Genomic DNA, 17168 nt, shown 5'->3' with positions numbered 1-17168 from the left:
TCACTGCACACAGACAGCAAAGCATATGGCTGTGTTGCTTCTTTGTCTTAATGTGATAAATCCACACAATATTTTACAAAAACTGATTACTAAAACAGGAGGCTGACCAAAAAAGATGAAAGGAAAGAAATGAAAGGTGATAATGCTAGAGGTCCAATTTGAATGAATGATAAACAGTTACAGAAGAAATAAATCACAATTCAAGACTCTAAATATACAGCCAGACAAAATGGGGGGGAAAATGCCCCCAAAGAAGTGACATTGGCAAAATTTCCATACTAAAGGAACTTTGGGAGCTATTTTACAACATTGAAAGGGCAAAGGTAAAATGTTAAAAGCTGATCCAAAATTAGCAGTAAGTATGAAAATTCACAACAGAAATGATGCTCACTCCATATCCTAAGTTTTATGTCAAGAAGATGACAAGCAATGCTCAAACTATTCTTGGGGTATTTTTTTAAAGAAGAAATAGAAACAATTTCTTGATGTTTCTAATGCTTTAATGAAGTAAACAAATATTGGTTTTACATACTATTTTTCCCATTCCTCTATACTTTCACAACCAACCGTAAAAGAGTTTTTAACATTCTGACAGATATTTAAATGTCATGGAAGAAGTATAATTTTTTTTTCCCATAAGATCACTTGGCATGGTTTCAGCTTATGTCAGTCTCAGGGTCCACCACTACCATGCAAAGTATACAAACTATTTATACACTGTAAGAAAAAGAAAAGTGTAAAGAAAATCCAGAAGAGTTGGATTATCCAAGAGAATAGAACAGAGTTAACACTACTATTTTTATATAAAAATACAATAAAAGAGTTAAATAGCAATTTCTTCCTCCTCTAGAATGTCTTCCCTCTGAGTCACAAAAAATAAGTAAGAATGAAACAGAGATGCCAATTACTAACACTAGATGATTACTAAGAATTTTAATTCCTTCTTTTTAATACTATACCTTAAAATGTATATATCTCAAAAGTAGAAATTATGTTTTATTCAATTTATATGAATACTGTTTAACCAAACATCAATTTGTAGTAATAAGGGACACATTTATTGTGGGAAAGAAAATGACCAAAACCTGTCTCCATTTATGCTATATATACACTGTATATCACCCACCTAATAACCACTCCCATCTCCCTCCATTGATAACAAAACTACTCTTTTGTTTGGGAACAGAATATCACTATTTTCATTTAAAAATAAAAAAGCTGAGACTTCTGATTATTAAATCGTTCACTGAATTTACAGAACTGACAGTTAGTTCACAGAACAGCAAGGGTGCTAATTCTTGACCCCATCTCTCTCTTAGTACTCCATGGCAAAACTTCTCAAAGAGTTATCTCCACCTTTCATCTCCCATCTCCCTGATCAACTCATTCCACACTACACCAGTCTTCAATTCACTTTGTTAAAGAAACTATACCTGTCTAGATCAACAGCCTCCAAGTGCCAAATTCAATGGCCAGTCCTCTTTCTGTTTAGTTATCTTTCCAGCAGCATCTGGTCCAGGTAATGACTCTTTGTATAATGTTCCCCTCTTAGCTTTCTAGACACTCTTTCTGATTATACCTGTTCTCACTGGCTGATCCTTCTTTTTTCTTGGCTGGTCCCTCCTCCTCCCAACTTTATTTGAACTGGCCCAGGATTCAATATTCTGATCCCCTATCTATTCTCACTAAGTGAGCTCAAGTAGTCACATGGATTTATATTCCAATAATTTCCAAATAAGTATCTCCCTTTGTTTTAGTCAGCTATTGCACTTCTGTGACTAAAGGACCCCACCAGCATAATTGTAGAGGAGGAAAGGTTTATTTAGGGACTCAAGGTTTCAGAGGGATTAGTCCATAGAAACCTGGTTCATTCCTCAGGGCTTGAGATGAGGCTGAACATCACAGCAGGAAAGCATGATGGAGGGAAGTATCTTATATAATGATCAGGAAGCAGACAGAGAAGGACTCTATTCACCAGATACAAAATAAATACCCCAAAGCCATGCCCCCAATGTCCCACCTCCTCCAGCCACATCCTACCAGGCTTCAATTACCACTCAGTTAATCCCTATCAGGGGATTAATTCACTGATTGGGTTAGGGCTCTCACAACCCAATCATTTCTTCTCTGAACCTTCTCGTATTATCTCACGTGTGCTTTGGGGGGATACCTCACATCCAAACTATAACACCCTCTCACTCTGTCCATAAACAAAAAAAGCTTCTGTCCATCAGCATGGAGCTGTTCATATTAACCAACTCCACAGCTAATATTTCTATCTGCCATAGCGAGCTTTATGCTTTATTTTTATCTTTATGCTTTATTTCTATCTGCCATAGCAAGCTTTCAGTCAGAAATTCTTTTATCCAATATGATGGGTGCTTGGTTAAATTTTTCAGAAGTCGAAAATTATTAGGTGAAGCAGAGAATCATTAAAAAATAAATAAATAAAATGCCTGTCATGATTTTTACAAATGTCTTCCAAAGGCCCAGGTGTTAAAGACTTGTTTGAATTGAAATGCATTCTGCTGTCATGTATAACTAATTAGGACCAATAAAAAAGACTTGGTTGAACATTAGTGGCACTACTGGGAGTTAGTAGAGTCTTTAAGAGGTAGGCCCTAGTAAAAGGAAGTTATTTGGGAGCATGCCTTCTTAGGAGATATTGGGACCCTGACATCTTCTTCTTTCTCTTCACTTCCTGGCTGTCATGAGGTAAGCTATTTCCCCTACCATGTACCCCCACCATAATGTACTACCAAAAGCAACAATTCGATATAGACTGAAGCCTCTAAAACTGTGATCTAAAATTAACCACTACTCCTTGTAAGTTAGTTTTCTCAGGTATTTTGTCACACTGATGGATAGCTAAACTAATAAAATACCTTGAACATTTTCTTATTGTTTAAAACATACAAGATCATTTATGAGTGAATCTTTTTTAATAGGACCAAGCCTTTTCTTTGAGTGTGGTCCTCCAGATATTGTTCCACATCATCTTTCTTGCATGAACTATAACATAATAGACTGTAGGCTGATATGGAATGGGTTGATCAGGGAGAAAAAAGGTAGAAATAACTGTTGAGAATCATCCTATGATTTCAAATTTCATACTACCTAAAACAGAATAAGATAAAGACACTAATAAAGTACTCTAAATGCAGTGTGCATCCAGATTTTTAGAATTTAGTCTTTTATAGCTGGCTTGCCCACACTTAATTCTATAGTAATGTTTAAAATTCCAATTTCACTTTTTCAAGTTATTTTTCAAACAGATTACTTTTTTAATGTTCAGATAAATCTTAGTTTTCAGATAGACAACTCTGTTTTTAAATTCACTATTAACAGTTTACACAAGACCTAATGCATTGTGTAATTACATTAATAAAAAGCAACAAGTACAATGGCATTTAATTCATCTGAAAGGAACAAAAGAGCACAGCACAGTAAAAGGTAATTTATTGGCTTTGGGTATTTAAGGTGTTTTTGGCATTAGGTAATACGATTTATGTGAAAATGGAAAGCAATTGTAAACCTGAGTCCGTTAAATGGAAATGAGTTGAGTTTTTTATTTCTACTTCCCATTTCTATCAATATGCCATACTTCCCAGCCCTCCTTACTTTACTAAATGGTAATGTCCAACTTACTTGAGCTAAAATCTTTTTCTTGTTCTTACAAATTATCTAAAGTATTAATAATTTCTGTCTTTCTAGAAACCCTCAAAATATAACCTGAATCCATTTGCTTCTCTCCATCCCTATCTCTATTATCCACAGTCCAAGTTACCATTTTCTCCCAAAAGTAATACTTCCTAACTAGTCCCCCAATTTCTATTCTGCCTCCCCCTTTGACAGATTCCCATTAGCAGCCTCAGAGAACTGTCTAAAACATGAATGAGATAGCACTACTTATCTGCTTTAAGCTTTTTAATTACTATCCATTATTCTTTCAATAGGACTTAAACTCCTTCTCATGAACTACCAGATCTCAAAGAACTAACCCATACCTATCTCTTTGGTTTCATCTCATACCATTCTTCATTTGTCCCTATGTTTTAGCCATATCAACCGTCCTCTCCTTTTCTTCAATATTCTAAATCCCCATCAGGGTCTCCATACATGCAGCTAATTCTGCCTGTAACCTTCTTCCACTGAGGTTTCACAGAACTCAGTATTTAGTTAGTTAGTTATGTTACATACTTATACATACATACATGCATGTATGCATACATATGTACATACATACTGGGGATTGAACTCAGAGGCACTCTGCCACTGAGTTATATTCTCAGCCTTATTTTTTATTTTGAGACAGGATCTCACTAGGTTGCTCAGGGCTTCAAAAAGTTGTTGAGTCTGGACCCAAACATGTGATCCTCCTGCCTCAGCCTATCGAGTCACTGTGATTACATCTGCATGTCACCATGTCTGGTAAAATTCAGTTTTAATTTTCACATGTCACCACAAATGTTAACCCCTCAAAGGAGATTCTGTTGATCACACTAAGCAAGTCTATCTTCAGACTTTCTCAAATCCAAGTTACTTCGAATTTTATTCTGGTTTTTTTCTTCTCCCTTCATAACAGTTACTAAACACAGTAGCAATCTTAATTATGTGCTTTTATGTTTATGTCTCTGTCCAATAAAACATAAAATCTCACTGGAGCATGAACTTTTTCCATCTTGTGCAGCATTGTTTTCTTACTATACAGAAGAGTATCATTGCTGAATGGAAAAAAAAATGAACCATTTGAATTAAGACCAGCTTAAGATATTCTGTATGAGATTTGGTTAAATATAGTGATATTTCTATGCATAAAAATCTTCAACTGAAGGGCTGGGGTTGTGGCTCAGTGGTAGAGAGCTCACCTAGCATGCATGAGGCACTGGGTTTGATCCTCAGCACCACATAAATAAAAAATAAAGACATTGTGTCCACCTAAAACTAAAAAATAAGTATTAAAAAAATCTTCAACTGAAGCTAGGTGTGGTGGTGCACACCTGTAATCCCAGTGGTTTGGGAGGCTAAGACAGGAAGATCACAAGTTCAAAGCTAGACTCAGCACTAGCAAGACACTAAGCAACTCAGTGTGACAATGTCTCTAAATAAAAAATACAAAATAGGACTGGAGATGTGGCTCAGTAGTCAAGAACCCCTGAGTTCAATCCCCACTACCAAAAAAAAAGAAGAAAAAAAAAAAAACCTCAACTGATAGACACACACACACACACACACACACACACACACAAACTGTAAGTTTCGTAGCAGCTTTATTCATAATAATGAAAAACTAGAAACAAACCAAGCCTTCAACAGAATACTTAAACAAATTACAGTATATTCACATTAGAAAATATTACTTCATTATAAAAAAGAATAAACCAGTGATACAATGTCTCAAAAATATTTTGTGAAAGAAGCCAAACAGAAAAGAGTAAATTACTATGATTCCATTTATATAAAGTTCAAAGCAGTATAAAACATCTATTAGTGATAAAAATTAGAAGCATGGCTGCCTATGCAGGTTAGAAATTGACTGAAAGGAAACACGAAAGAATTGGAAATTTCTCTATCTTCACAGGTTTTAGGGTTATATGGAATGTATACAATGGAATGTACACATCACTCTATGCAAAAGGACAAAAAAGTAATAATTTTGTACAACTGGATATCATATAGTATGCAGAAACCCAAGAAACAGAACCACACTACTAAGCACTTTCACCAGGATCTGCTTACTAATTTGTTCATGTGTCTCCTAAATTCCTACTTTTCTATAGCAGAAAAATAAAGAGATACAGACTGAACTGATTAATTGTCCAATGTGGCAACATACTGAGAAAAATACTTATCACTATGAGTAGTGACTTATTATTCATTTACATATAGATAAATAATATAAAACTATGATAGCATAAATCACTATATGAGCCATTATAGAAAAACTAGTTGATAGAGAATGATACAGAATCTCTATTAATGAGATTCAAAAGGTACAGCAAATGGCCAGATAACCTCAGACACCCATCATGATATGTGTTAATGAACCTTCAAGCCATAGAATAAGAAAAAATGCTAAGGTTTTCAACTTCTTTCTACTCTTAAAAGCATCTAAAGAATGCCATACATGAACTCATAATAGCACACTTTTATATGAAACACAAACAAAGGATGTATCAGAAACAAAAACAGAGATATGATATTGAAGAATATAAAACAACCTACATGAGGGGCTGGGGATGTGGTTCAAGTGGTAGCGTGCTCACCTGGCATGTGTGAGCCAGATGAGCACTGGGTTCAATCCTCAGCACCACATTAAAAAAATAAAATAAGGATGCTGTGTCCACCTAAAACTAAAAAATAAATATTAAAAAAATAACCTACATGAATCCAATATATACACATTTCCTTATACTTAAGGTCAACCCTCTAAACAACCATATTAAGAATCACTATCTAGAGACCATAACCCCAGCCTGCTGCACAGAAGGAGAAGCAGCAGTCAGTTCATGATACCATGCCACAGCACAGAAGGAAGAGATTTACCCCACACACATGTGCAGCGACCCCTCCATCTACCAACGCATGGGGTGGCTCTCCTCAGTGGCTTCCATCTAGTGACAACTGCCAGGACCTACAAAACCATCATCCAGGTCCCTGCAGACAAGGACACTACAGATTATAAGGTAGAAACTGTCATACCTAGAATCCACACTGCTAGAGAGGAAGACAGATGAACAACATGAAGAAAGAAGGAAAGAAAGTGCCCTAAACAAACCAAGCTGATGCAATAATAGATTCCACTAACAGCACAGTAGATGAAATGTCAGAGAAGGAGTTCAGAATGTACATAATTAAAATGATCTGTGAAGCAAAGAATTAATTAAGAGAGCAAATACAGGCAACAATTAACCACTCCAACAAAGAGATACAAGAGGAAATACAGGTGGCAAAAGATAACTTCAAGAAAGAGAGAACCAAACAGAAATTCATGAAATGAAGGAAACAATAAACCAAATAAAAAAATTCAATAGAAAGAATCAACAACAGACTAGATCACTTGAAAGACAGAACCTCAGGCAATGAAGACAAAATATATAATCTTGAAAATAAAACTGACCACAGTGAAGATGGTGAGAAACCATGAATAGAACCTCCAACAATTATGGGACAACATGAAAAGACCAAATCTAAGAATTATCGGGATAGAGTAAGGCACAAAGATACAAACCAAAGGAATGCACAATCTCTTCAATGAAATAATATTAGAATATTTCCCAAGCATGAATAATGAATTGTAAAATCAAATACAAGAGGCTTACAAGACACCAAATGTACAAAATTAAAACAGATCCACACCAAGGCAAATTATAATGAAAATGCCTACCACAGAGAATAAGAATAGAATTTTAAAAGTTGCCAGAGAAAAGTTTCAGATTACATATCAGGGGAAACCAATTTGTATCTCAGCAGATTTCTCAAACCAGACCATCAAAGCCAGGAGACCCTGTAACAACATATACCAAGCTCTGAATGAAAACAGATGTCAACCAAGAATCTTATATCCAGCAAAATTAAGCTTGAGATTTGATGAAAAAATAAAAACCTTCCATGATACGCAAAAGTTAAAAAATTTTACAATGAGAAGCCTGCACTAAAGACTATTCTCAGCAAAATATTTCATGAGGAGGAAATAAAAAACAACAATGATAATCAGCAAAGGGAGATATTACACAAAAAGACAATCCAATCGAAGGAGAAACTATATCAAGTTAAAAACCAAAAATAAACCAAAATGACTGGGAATACAAACCATGTCTCAATAATTACCCTGAATGTTAACAGCCTAAATTAATCAATAAAAAGACATATACTGACAAAATGCATTAAAAAAAAAAGATCCAACAATATGCTGCCTTAAAGAGACTCATCTCTTAGGAAAAGACATCCACAGAATGAAGATGAAAAGATAGGATAAAACATATCACTCTCACGGGCCATGTAAACAAGCAGGGGATTCCATCCTAATATCAGATAAAGTGGACTTCAAACCAAAAAGTTAGTCAGAAAGAATAAAGAAAGACATTTCATACTGTGTAAGGGAACCAAACATCAACAAGACATAACAATCACAATATCTATGCCCCAAACAATGGAGCATTTACATATATCAAACAAACCCTTCTAAATTTTAAGAAGCAAAAATATAACAACAAAATAATACTGGTTGACTTTAACAAATCTCTATCACCAATGGATAGATCTTCCAAACAAAAACCAAACAAAGAAACACATAGAACACAATAATACAATCAATGATTTAGACTTAACAGACATATATAGAGTATTCCACCCATCATCAAGTAAACATGCCTTCTTATCAGCAGCACATGGATCCTTCTCTAAAATAGACCATATATTATGCCACAAGGCAACTCTCAGCAAATATAGGAAAAAAATAGAGATAGTACCCTGTATTCTATCATAACCTAATGGAATAAAATTAGAAATCAATGATAAAATAAAAAATAGAAGCTACTCTTATACCTAAAACTAAATAATAAGATATTGAATGGGCAATGAATAGCAGAAGACATCAGAGAGAACATAAAAAAAATTCTTAGAGGTAAATGAGAACTCTGATACAACATATAAAATCTTTGGGACACTATGAAAGCAGTGCTAAGAGAAAACTTCATTGCATGGAGTTCATTCATTAAAAGAATAAAAAGTCAAAAATAAGTGTCCAAATATTACATCTCAAAGCCCTAGAAAAAGATGAACAAATCAACACCAAAAGTAATGGAAGACAGAAAATAATTAAAATCAGAGCTGAAATTAATGAGATTAAAACAAAAGAAAATTAAAAAGTTGGTTCTTTGAAAAAATAAATAAGATTAATAAACCATTAGCCATGCTAATGAAGAGGAGAGAGAAAACACAAATTACTGACATCCATGATGAAAAAGGAAATATCACGATGGACACTATAAAAATACAGAAGACAATTAGAAATTATTTTGAAAATTTGTACTCTAATAAAAGAGAAAATATTGAAAGCATCAACAAATTTCTAGAGTCATATGATGTGCCCAAACTGAATTAGGATGATATACACAAGTTAAATGGATCAATTTCAAGCAAGAAAATAGATGACGCCATCAAAAGTCTACCAACCAAGAAAAGCCCAGGACCAGACAGATTCTCAGTCAAGTTTGATAAGACCTTCAAAGAAGAACTAATACCAATACTCCTCAAATTATTCCACAAAATAGAAAAGGAGGGAACTCTTCCAAACTCATTCTATGAGGCTAGCATCACCCTACTAGCAAAATTAGAAAAGACACATCAAGAAAGAAAACTTCAGGCCAATATCCCTGATGAACATAGACACAAAATTTCTCAATAAAATTCTGGCAACTTAAATACAAAAACATATTTAAAAGTTAGTGCACCATGATCAAATGGAGTTTATCCGAGGGATGCAAGGTTGGTTCAACATACAGAAATCAATAAATGTAATACATCACATTAAAGACAAGAATAATATGATTATCTCAAAATATGGTGAAAAAGCATTTAATAAACACAGCACCTCTTCACGTCCAAAACTCTAGAATACTAGAAATAGTAGGATCATACCTGAACATTATAAAAGCAATCTGTGCTAAGCCCAAGGCCAATATCATTCTAAACAGAGAAAAATTGGAAGCATTATCTCTAAAAACTGGAACAAGAAAGGGTTGCCCTCTTTCACCACTTCTATTCAAAATAGTCCTTAAAATTTTAGCCAGAGCAATTATATTAAAGGGGTATGCATAGGAAAAGAAGAACTCAAACTATCGCTAATTGCTGAGGACATAATTCTATATTTAGAAGATCAAAAAAAATCCACAAGAAAAATTCTAGAATAAGTGAATTTAGCAAAGTAGCAGTATATAAAATCAATACCCATAAATCAAAGGCATTTCTATGCATAAGTGATGAATCCACTAAAAGAGAAATTAGGAAAACTACCCCCATTCAAAATAACCTCAAAATAAAAAATATTTGGGAATCAATCTAACAAAAAAGGTGAAAGAGTTCTACCATGAAAGCTATATAACAGTGAAGAAGGAAATGGAAGAAGACCTTAGAAGATGGAAAGATCTCCTGTGCTCTTGGATAGGCAAAGTTAATATTGTCAAAATAGCCATACTACCAAAACTGTTATACAGATTTAATATGATTCCTATTAAAGTCCTAATGATGTTCTTCATAGAACTAGAAAAGGCAATCATGAAATTCATTTGGAAAAATAAAAGATCCAGAATAGCGAAAGCAATCATTAGCAAGAAAAGTGATGCAAGAGGCATCACAATACCAGATCTTAAACTATACCACAGAGAAAAAGTAACAAAAACAGCATGGTTTGGGCACCAAAATAGACATGTAGACCAATGGTACAGATTAAAAGACACAGAGACAAACTCACATAAATACAGTTATTTCATACTAGACAAAGGCACCAAAAACATTCATTGGAGAAAAGAGAACCTAAGCAACAAATGGTTCTGGAAAAACTGGAAATTCAGATGTAACAAAATGAAATTAAACCTCTATCTCTCACCCTACACAAAACTCCACTCAAAGTGGATCAAGGACCCAGGAATTAGATCAGAGACCCTGCACCTAATTGAAGAAAAAGTAGGCTCAAATCTTCATTATGTTAGATTAGGCCTTGACTTCCTTAACAAGACTCCTAAAGCACAAGAAATAAAATCAAGAATCGATAAATGGGATGGATTCAAACTAAAAAGCTTCTTCTCAACAAAAGACACAATCACTAAGGTGAAGAGATAGCCTATGTTTTGAGAGGAAATTTTTACCCCATGTACATTAGAGAGAGCACTAATCTCCAGGATATGTAAAGAACTCAAAAAACTTAATATCAAAAACACAAACAACCTAATCAATAAATGGGCTAAGGAACTGAACAGACACTTCTCAGAAGAAGATATACAAATGATCAACAAATATATTTTAAAATGTTCAACATCTTTAATAATTAGAGAAATGCAAATCAAAACTACTATAAGATTTCATCCCACCTCAGTCTGAACGGCAGTTATCAAGAATACAAACAACAATAATAAGTGTTGGAGAGGATGTAATGGAAATGGTACACTCATACATGCTGGTGGGACTGCTAACTGGTTCAACCACTTTGGAAAGCAGTGTGGAGATTCCTCAGAAAACTTGGAATGGAACCACGATTTGACTCAGCTATCCACCTCTCAGTCTATACCTAAAGGACTTAAAATCAGCATATTATAGTGACACAGCCACATCAATGTTTATAGCAGCTCAATTCACAATAGCTAAACTGTGGAACCAACCTAGATGCCCATCAATAGATGAATGGATAAAAAAACTGTGAGATATATATATATCTCACACACACACACACACACACACAGTGAAATATTATTCAGCATTAAAAGAGAATAAAATTATGGCATTTTCAGGTAAATGGATGGAGTTGGAGAATATCATGCTAAGGGAAGTAAGTCAATCCTAAAAAACCAAATGCTGAATGTTTTCTCTGATTAGTGGATGCTGATCTATGATAGGGAGGATGGTAAAAATGGAAGAACTTTGTATTGGACAAAGGGGAGGTTAAGGAGGGTTATAGAGGTAGGAAAGGTGGTAGAATGAGATGGACATCATTACCCTAGGTACATGTATGATTGCATAAATGGTGAGTCTCTACATCGTGTACAACCCGATAAATGAAATGTTGTGCTCCATTTGTATACAATGAATTGAAATGCATTCTGCTGTCATGTACAACTAAGTAAAACAAATTTTAAAAAATTAAAAATAATGAATAACAGCTTAAAACTTATCTAAAACTGTAAGATCTAAAACAGTAGCCATAAGCAACATGTTGCTATTGATCAGTTAAGATCAAACAAGGGCAAATAAGATACTGAATTTTTAATTGAATTAAATTTCAATTAATTTAATTTTTAAAACATTCAGTTCAACTACCAGAAAATTTTAAGTATGTCCAGAATAACTAGATATGTAAATCTACATTTTCAACAGTTGATACTTACAAAATATAAATGTAGGTCAAATATTTCCAATAAAAAGGGGGTCAAAATTTTAATGTGTAAAATATAGACAAACTAGTTTTTAAAACTTATTACCTAATAAAAATGTGTTATAACAGCTAATTGTTAATTTTTCCATTGATTATAATTCAAATTAATATTTTAGATTCACTGATTTAAGTAAAATATTATTAAAATTAATTTCACTTGTTTCTTTTGTACTTTTATAATGTAGCTACTGTAAAGCTTAAAAGTACCTATGTTGCAACAGTAATACAGGGCAGTACTGTTCTAAAGCTTACATATCTAAATTCAGGTTAGCAATTAATACATTAATTAATATTTCAAACACCTCCTGACCTTTTCACTTGATTGTCTTCTTTTCTTTAGTTGAATGAAATCTGTTTCCACCCTTTCTGCCAGTTCTAGTTTCCTCTTGTTTCTTTTAAATGCAGCTAAACTGAATCCTATAAAAGAAACATTAAAAATAACATTTGAGATTTATTAGGGCAATGGAATAAATGAGATATCCTGAGCAGCATTTCCAGAAGAAAAACAACAACAACAACAAAACCCTTAGGAAAGTTGAATTAAGGGTTTTTAAAAAAGTCTTTTTGATGTACCCTTACATAGTAACAGAATAAGAAAAATAACATAGGTCAAAATTTAAGAAAAAGATCAAGCCTGGACAGACAAGTGAGTCCTGAAGGTAGATGCAACCCAGCAGCATCTATTGATTCATGTTATCTCCAAATCTGGTTTTGTATGTATCTGTACATAGAAGACAAGAGATAAAACCTGAAGATCATGCAGCATTAGGAAACATACTGGAGATTTATCCATCAAGAAAGGAAAGAAACCCCAAAAGATATACCCAAAAAAGTGGGAAGAGGAAAGCCATCATATACTATGATACAAGAAATTTCAAGTCTCAGCCTTGACTCTAGATGTAAGGGAGAAAAAGTCTCCCTCAGAAAATTTTTAAGTGAGGATAGTATTCAGACATGTTTAGAGAAGAATTCATACTATGTGACTTGGAAAAGGATCTCAGTGTGGCAGTGCTTTAAAAGGCCTCCACATATAAGTGCAAATATGCCCTGAAAAAAACACACATGCCTTAAATTACCAAGATCTCACAAAATGCCCATGTTTCATTTAACATAGTTTAAAAAGAAAAATTCACAAAACACATGAGAAATAAACAACCAAGAATAAATGAATATAAGCCAAACAAATATCAGAAAGTATAGTCTAATCTAAGAAGACCTCAGATACTAAAATAATCAGATAAAAAGTAAAGAACTTGAAAACTAAAAGGAAAATATTAAAAATATCCCTAAAGAGCAAAAAATGATCAAATGACCATGCAGCAAATAGGTTTCTAATTGTAACTATAAAATATTTGTTATATAATGTATTATATGTTAATGCATCATATAACAATATATCCTATAATATTCTATATTCTACTAAAACAGTGAATTACATTTGTTAAATTATATAACATATATATCAAAAATTTTAAATTTGGTATGCAGATTTCAACATTAAATTAGACCCAGTTGATAAGAGAAAATGCAATTAAGAACATAACACTGGAGCTGGGGTTGTGGCTCAGTGATAGCACTCACCTAGCATGTGTGAGGCCCTGGGTTCAATCATCAGCACCACATAAAAATAAATAAATAAAATAAAGGTATTATGTCCAACTACAACTAATAAATAGATATTTTTTTAAAAGAACATAACACTGAAGAGGTTACTGGAGTTTTCTTATGAGAGTAGACTGTTGTTCAGAGTAAATGTCTCACTGGATATTGTTAAAAACTGTGGATACAAATGGAAAACACCAACTTTTGAAGCATTAAAACCCTTACACAAAATATCCAGTTAAATTCTGGATGGTAAACTAAGGGCTAAAGTTGTTTTTGTACTGTGAGCACTTGCCAACACTAGCATACTAATGTTTCATTAAATACTAGGGAAACGAATAAATCTAGGACACATTGAAGGTGGAGAATTTTGAGTAGCAAGGTCTAGGGTAGGGGCAGCAGATATCATATCTGGCCACAAAGGTGGTAAGAAAATCTCCCTGAAACAGCCCAAAAAGCAGTCCAAGAAAATGGATGAGAAAAACAAAAAGAGGAGCAGAAGAAACTTAAGGAGCTAAAAGTGAAGGTCATGGGGAAGGGCCCCTCACTGATTCCATTTCTATTTAAATATCAGAATTTCCTACTTCAACATCTTTTGCCATCTATAGTAGAATGAAATATTACTTTGGAGTCTTGCAGATTTAAGAATAAACTTTTGTTTAAACAAATATGGAAATATAGTAGAAACTCCTCACAGTAAACTGGGATTTAAAAAAAAATTTAGATGTTGATGGGCCTTTATTTTATTCATTTATTTATATGCAGTGCTGAGAATCAAACCCAGTGCCTCACACATGCTAGGTAAGCACTCTACCACTGAGCCACAACCCCAGCACTAAACTGGGGATCTGAAGGGCTATTTACCCTCATAGAAAGATTGAACTATAACTAAAAAAGTCCATCCCTTCCTCTATCATATTAGCAACTGCTTTGCAGACAAGACTGTCTTGGATCATAGAACATGAGGAGAGGAGGAAGAGGAAGTTAAGGAAATGAAAAATGATGAGAAGGAAGTAAAAGAGCATGGAAAGAAAAAAAAATAATCTCTGAGAAAGTTTTGGTCTGATTGAAGCCCTTGCATAGATTTACAAATATACATATTGTGGAGTCCCAAAAGAAGAGAATGAAAGAAAAGACAGTAAATTTGAAGAAATAGAGGCTGAAAATTTGCCAAATCTGATGAAAGTTAAAATAAAACCATCCAAGAGATTCGAAAGAACTCAAAGTAGGAAAATTTGAGAGACTTACCCCTACCCACATTATAATCAACCTGTCAAAGTGCCCCTCCACGGACAGTATCCTCAGTGTCATGCTTATACCCCAGGATCACAGCTGCCACTGCTGAAGAGTAAATCACCATCAATTCTTGCCTTTGCAGGGCCTCAGGTAACCTCTGCGTCAAGGCTAGTGCAACTGCCATAATATTCACCTCCATAGGATCTGAGGTCATGCATTCCTGATGGTCCAGGACCAATGCAGAGTTACACCACCACCTCCAGAAACGCATGTAATATAAATCACTGAGACACTTGCAGACTCCACTGAGGTTGAATGCAGCTGAAGAAATCATAGTGAAGCTATACTTTAATTATAGCTTCAGTATACTTAGAAACAAAGCCAAAGCATCTGCTCAAGTGACAAACAACAATGCATCTAAACAAAAAGGTCGTTTGCAATGAAAACCACTCCAGAAAACTGGAAGAGGCACCAGTTAAACCAGATGTGCAGACATCAATGTAGGGACACAAGAATGATGAAAAAATAAGGAAGCATGACATTACCAAAGGAACACAACTTTCCAGAAATGAACTCTAACATAGGAAATTTCTTAAATGCCATGAAAAGGAATCTAAAATAATGACCCTAAATAAACTTAGTAAGATGAAAGAGAATATAAGTAGACAATTCAACACAATAAGGAAAATAATTCATGGACTAAATGAGAAATTTAACAAAGAAGAAATCATTTTTCTAAAAAATGGAAATCTTGGAGCTGAAGAATTTAATCAATGAAATAAAAAACGCAATTGAAAGTTTCAACAACAGTGGTAGAGCAAGAATCATGAAAAAACAAGAGGCTCTGGGCTCAATCCCAAGCCCTCCGACCACACACACACACACACACACACACACACTCAACAAAAGACAAGACCAACTAAAAATAATAATTTCTGAATTAAAGATGGGTCTTTTGAAATAACTCAGTGGCATTTAAAGAAAAGAAATATATACATGGGCTGGAGATGTAGTTTAGTGGTAAAGCACTTGCCTACCATGCACAAGGCCCTTGGTTCAATCCACAGCACTGCAAAAAAATAAAAATAAAGCTTGAGGCTATATATCAGTGGTACAGTGCTATTGTAGTTAAACTGCCATAAAATAAGTCAAAGACAAAAATAGCAAGAGCAGAACATCAAGTTACATATAAGGGAATCCTCATTAGACTAACAAGAGTTTTCTCAGAACACTACAGGACAGATGAAAATGGAACAATATGATTAGTCCCAAAGAAAAAAAGCTACCAATCAAGAATACTATACTCAAAAAAACCCATCTTTCTGAAATGAAGGAGAGCTTCTTTACCAAGTGAGCAAAATCTGAGGGAATTATCACTACAAGACCAGTCTTCCAAGAAAGATTTAAGGGAGTACTACATATAAGAGCAAAAGGATGATAATTACCATCATAAAAAAATATAAAAGACTAAAACTAATTAGCAAAACAGACACACACACACACACAAAAAAAAAAAAAAAAAAAAAACTTATCATCACAGAAAACCACCACACCATAAGGATACACAATAAAAGAGGGAGAAGGGAACAATATACAAAATAATCAGGAGACAAAAAAATTACAGGAGGTGGAGGGAAGATGGCCGCGAATAGGGTGCATCACACCCCGTGTACCACGTCACTGCGCAGGTGAATAACAAGTTAAAACGACCAAAAGCTATTTTGTTAGGAATTTCCAGCAAAATTGGGGTGCACCGAAACCTAGAGGAAGGATTTCCATCACCAAGGAAAGGTTACTGAGTCTCAAACTTGAGCCAACTGTGCAACAGGAGATCCAGGCTGACTGATACGCGGCCCGCCCCGCGACTACAGATGGCGGGGCGCCTACGAGAAGGGACCAGCAAGCAGAGAGAAATGGTGCTACGGATTCTGTGGAGTCCTGCCGGCTGTGCCCTCATTGAGCTTCGGGCTGAGTTCGGGGTTTGAGACGGGGAAGGAAGCGGTCCAGTTCTATCCCCCACAACGGAAAGTCCACCAAGGAAGCCAGCGGCCACCATCTTGGAGAGCTGACGTCACCATCGCCAGTTTCCGACAGATTGCAACAATAAATGGGCTGTTACTCAGCCCATTTCCCATGCAGCGGGAATTTGCATAAAATCTCTCCCAGGCTATCGGGGGAGGGA

The 17168-nt window shown here is 34.7% G+C and overlaps 1 protein-coding gene across 5 annotated transcripts in view; it reads right to left on the bottom strand.

The window, feature by feature from the left end:
- The window catches only part of Tasp1 (taspase 1), a 286082-nt gene that overhangs the window by 196311 nt on the left and 72603 nt on the right, over positions 1 to 17168 (bottom strand). For all 5 annotated transcript variants that reach the window (XM_076848949.2, XM_076848953.1, XM_076848952.2 and 2 more), the window contains one exon: positions 12459 to 12565. In XM_076848949.2, coding sequence (XP_076705064.1) covers positions 12459 to 12565 — 107 coding nt within the window. The remainder of the gene's footprint in view (positions 1 to 12458; positions 12566 to 17168) is intronic.

Source organism: Callospermophilus lateralis, chromosome 3 (assembly GCF_048772815.1).
Source record: "Callospermophilus lateralis isolate mCalLat2 chromosome 3, mCalLat2.hap1, whole genome shotgun sequence".
Taxonomy (NCBI): Eukaryota; Metazoa; Chordata; class Mammalia; order Rodentia; family Sciuridae; genus Callospermophilus; species Callospermophilus lateralis.
The sequence above is the reverse complement of the archived record's forward strand: the minus strand, read 5'-3'. Positions and strand labels throughout refer to the sequence as shown.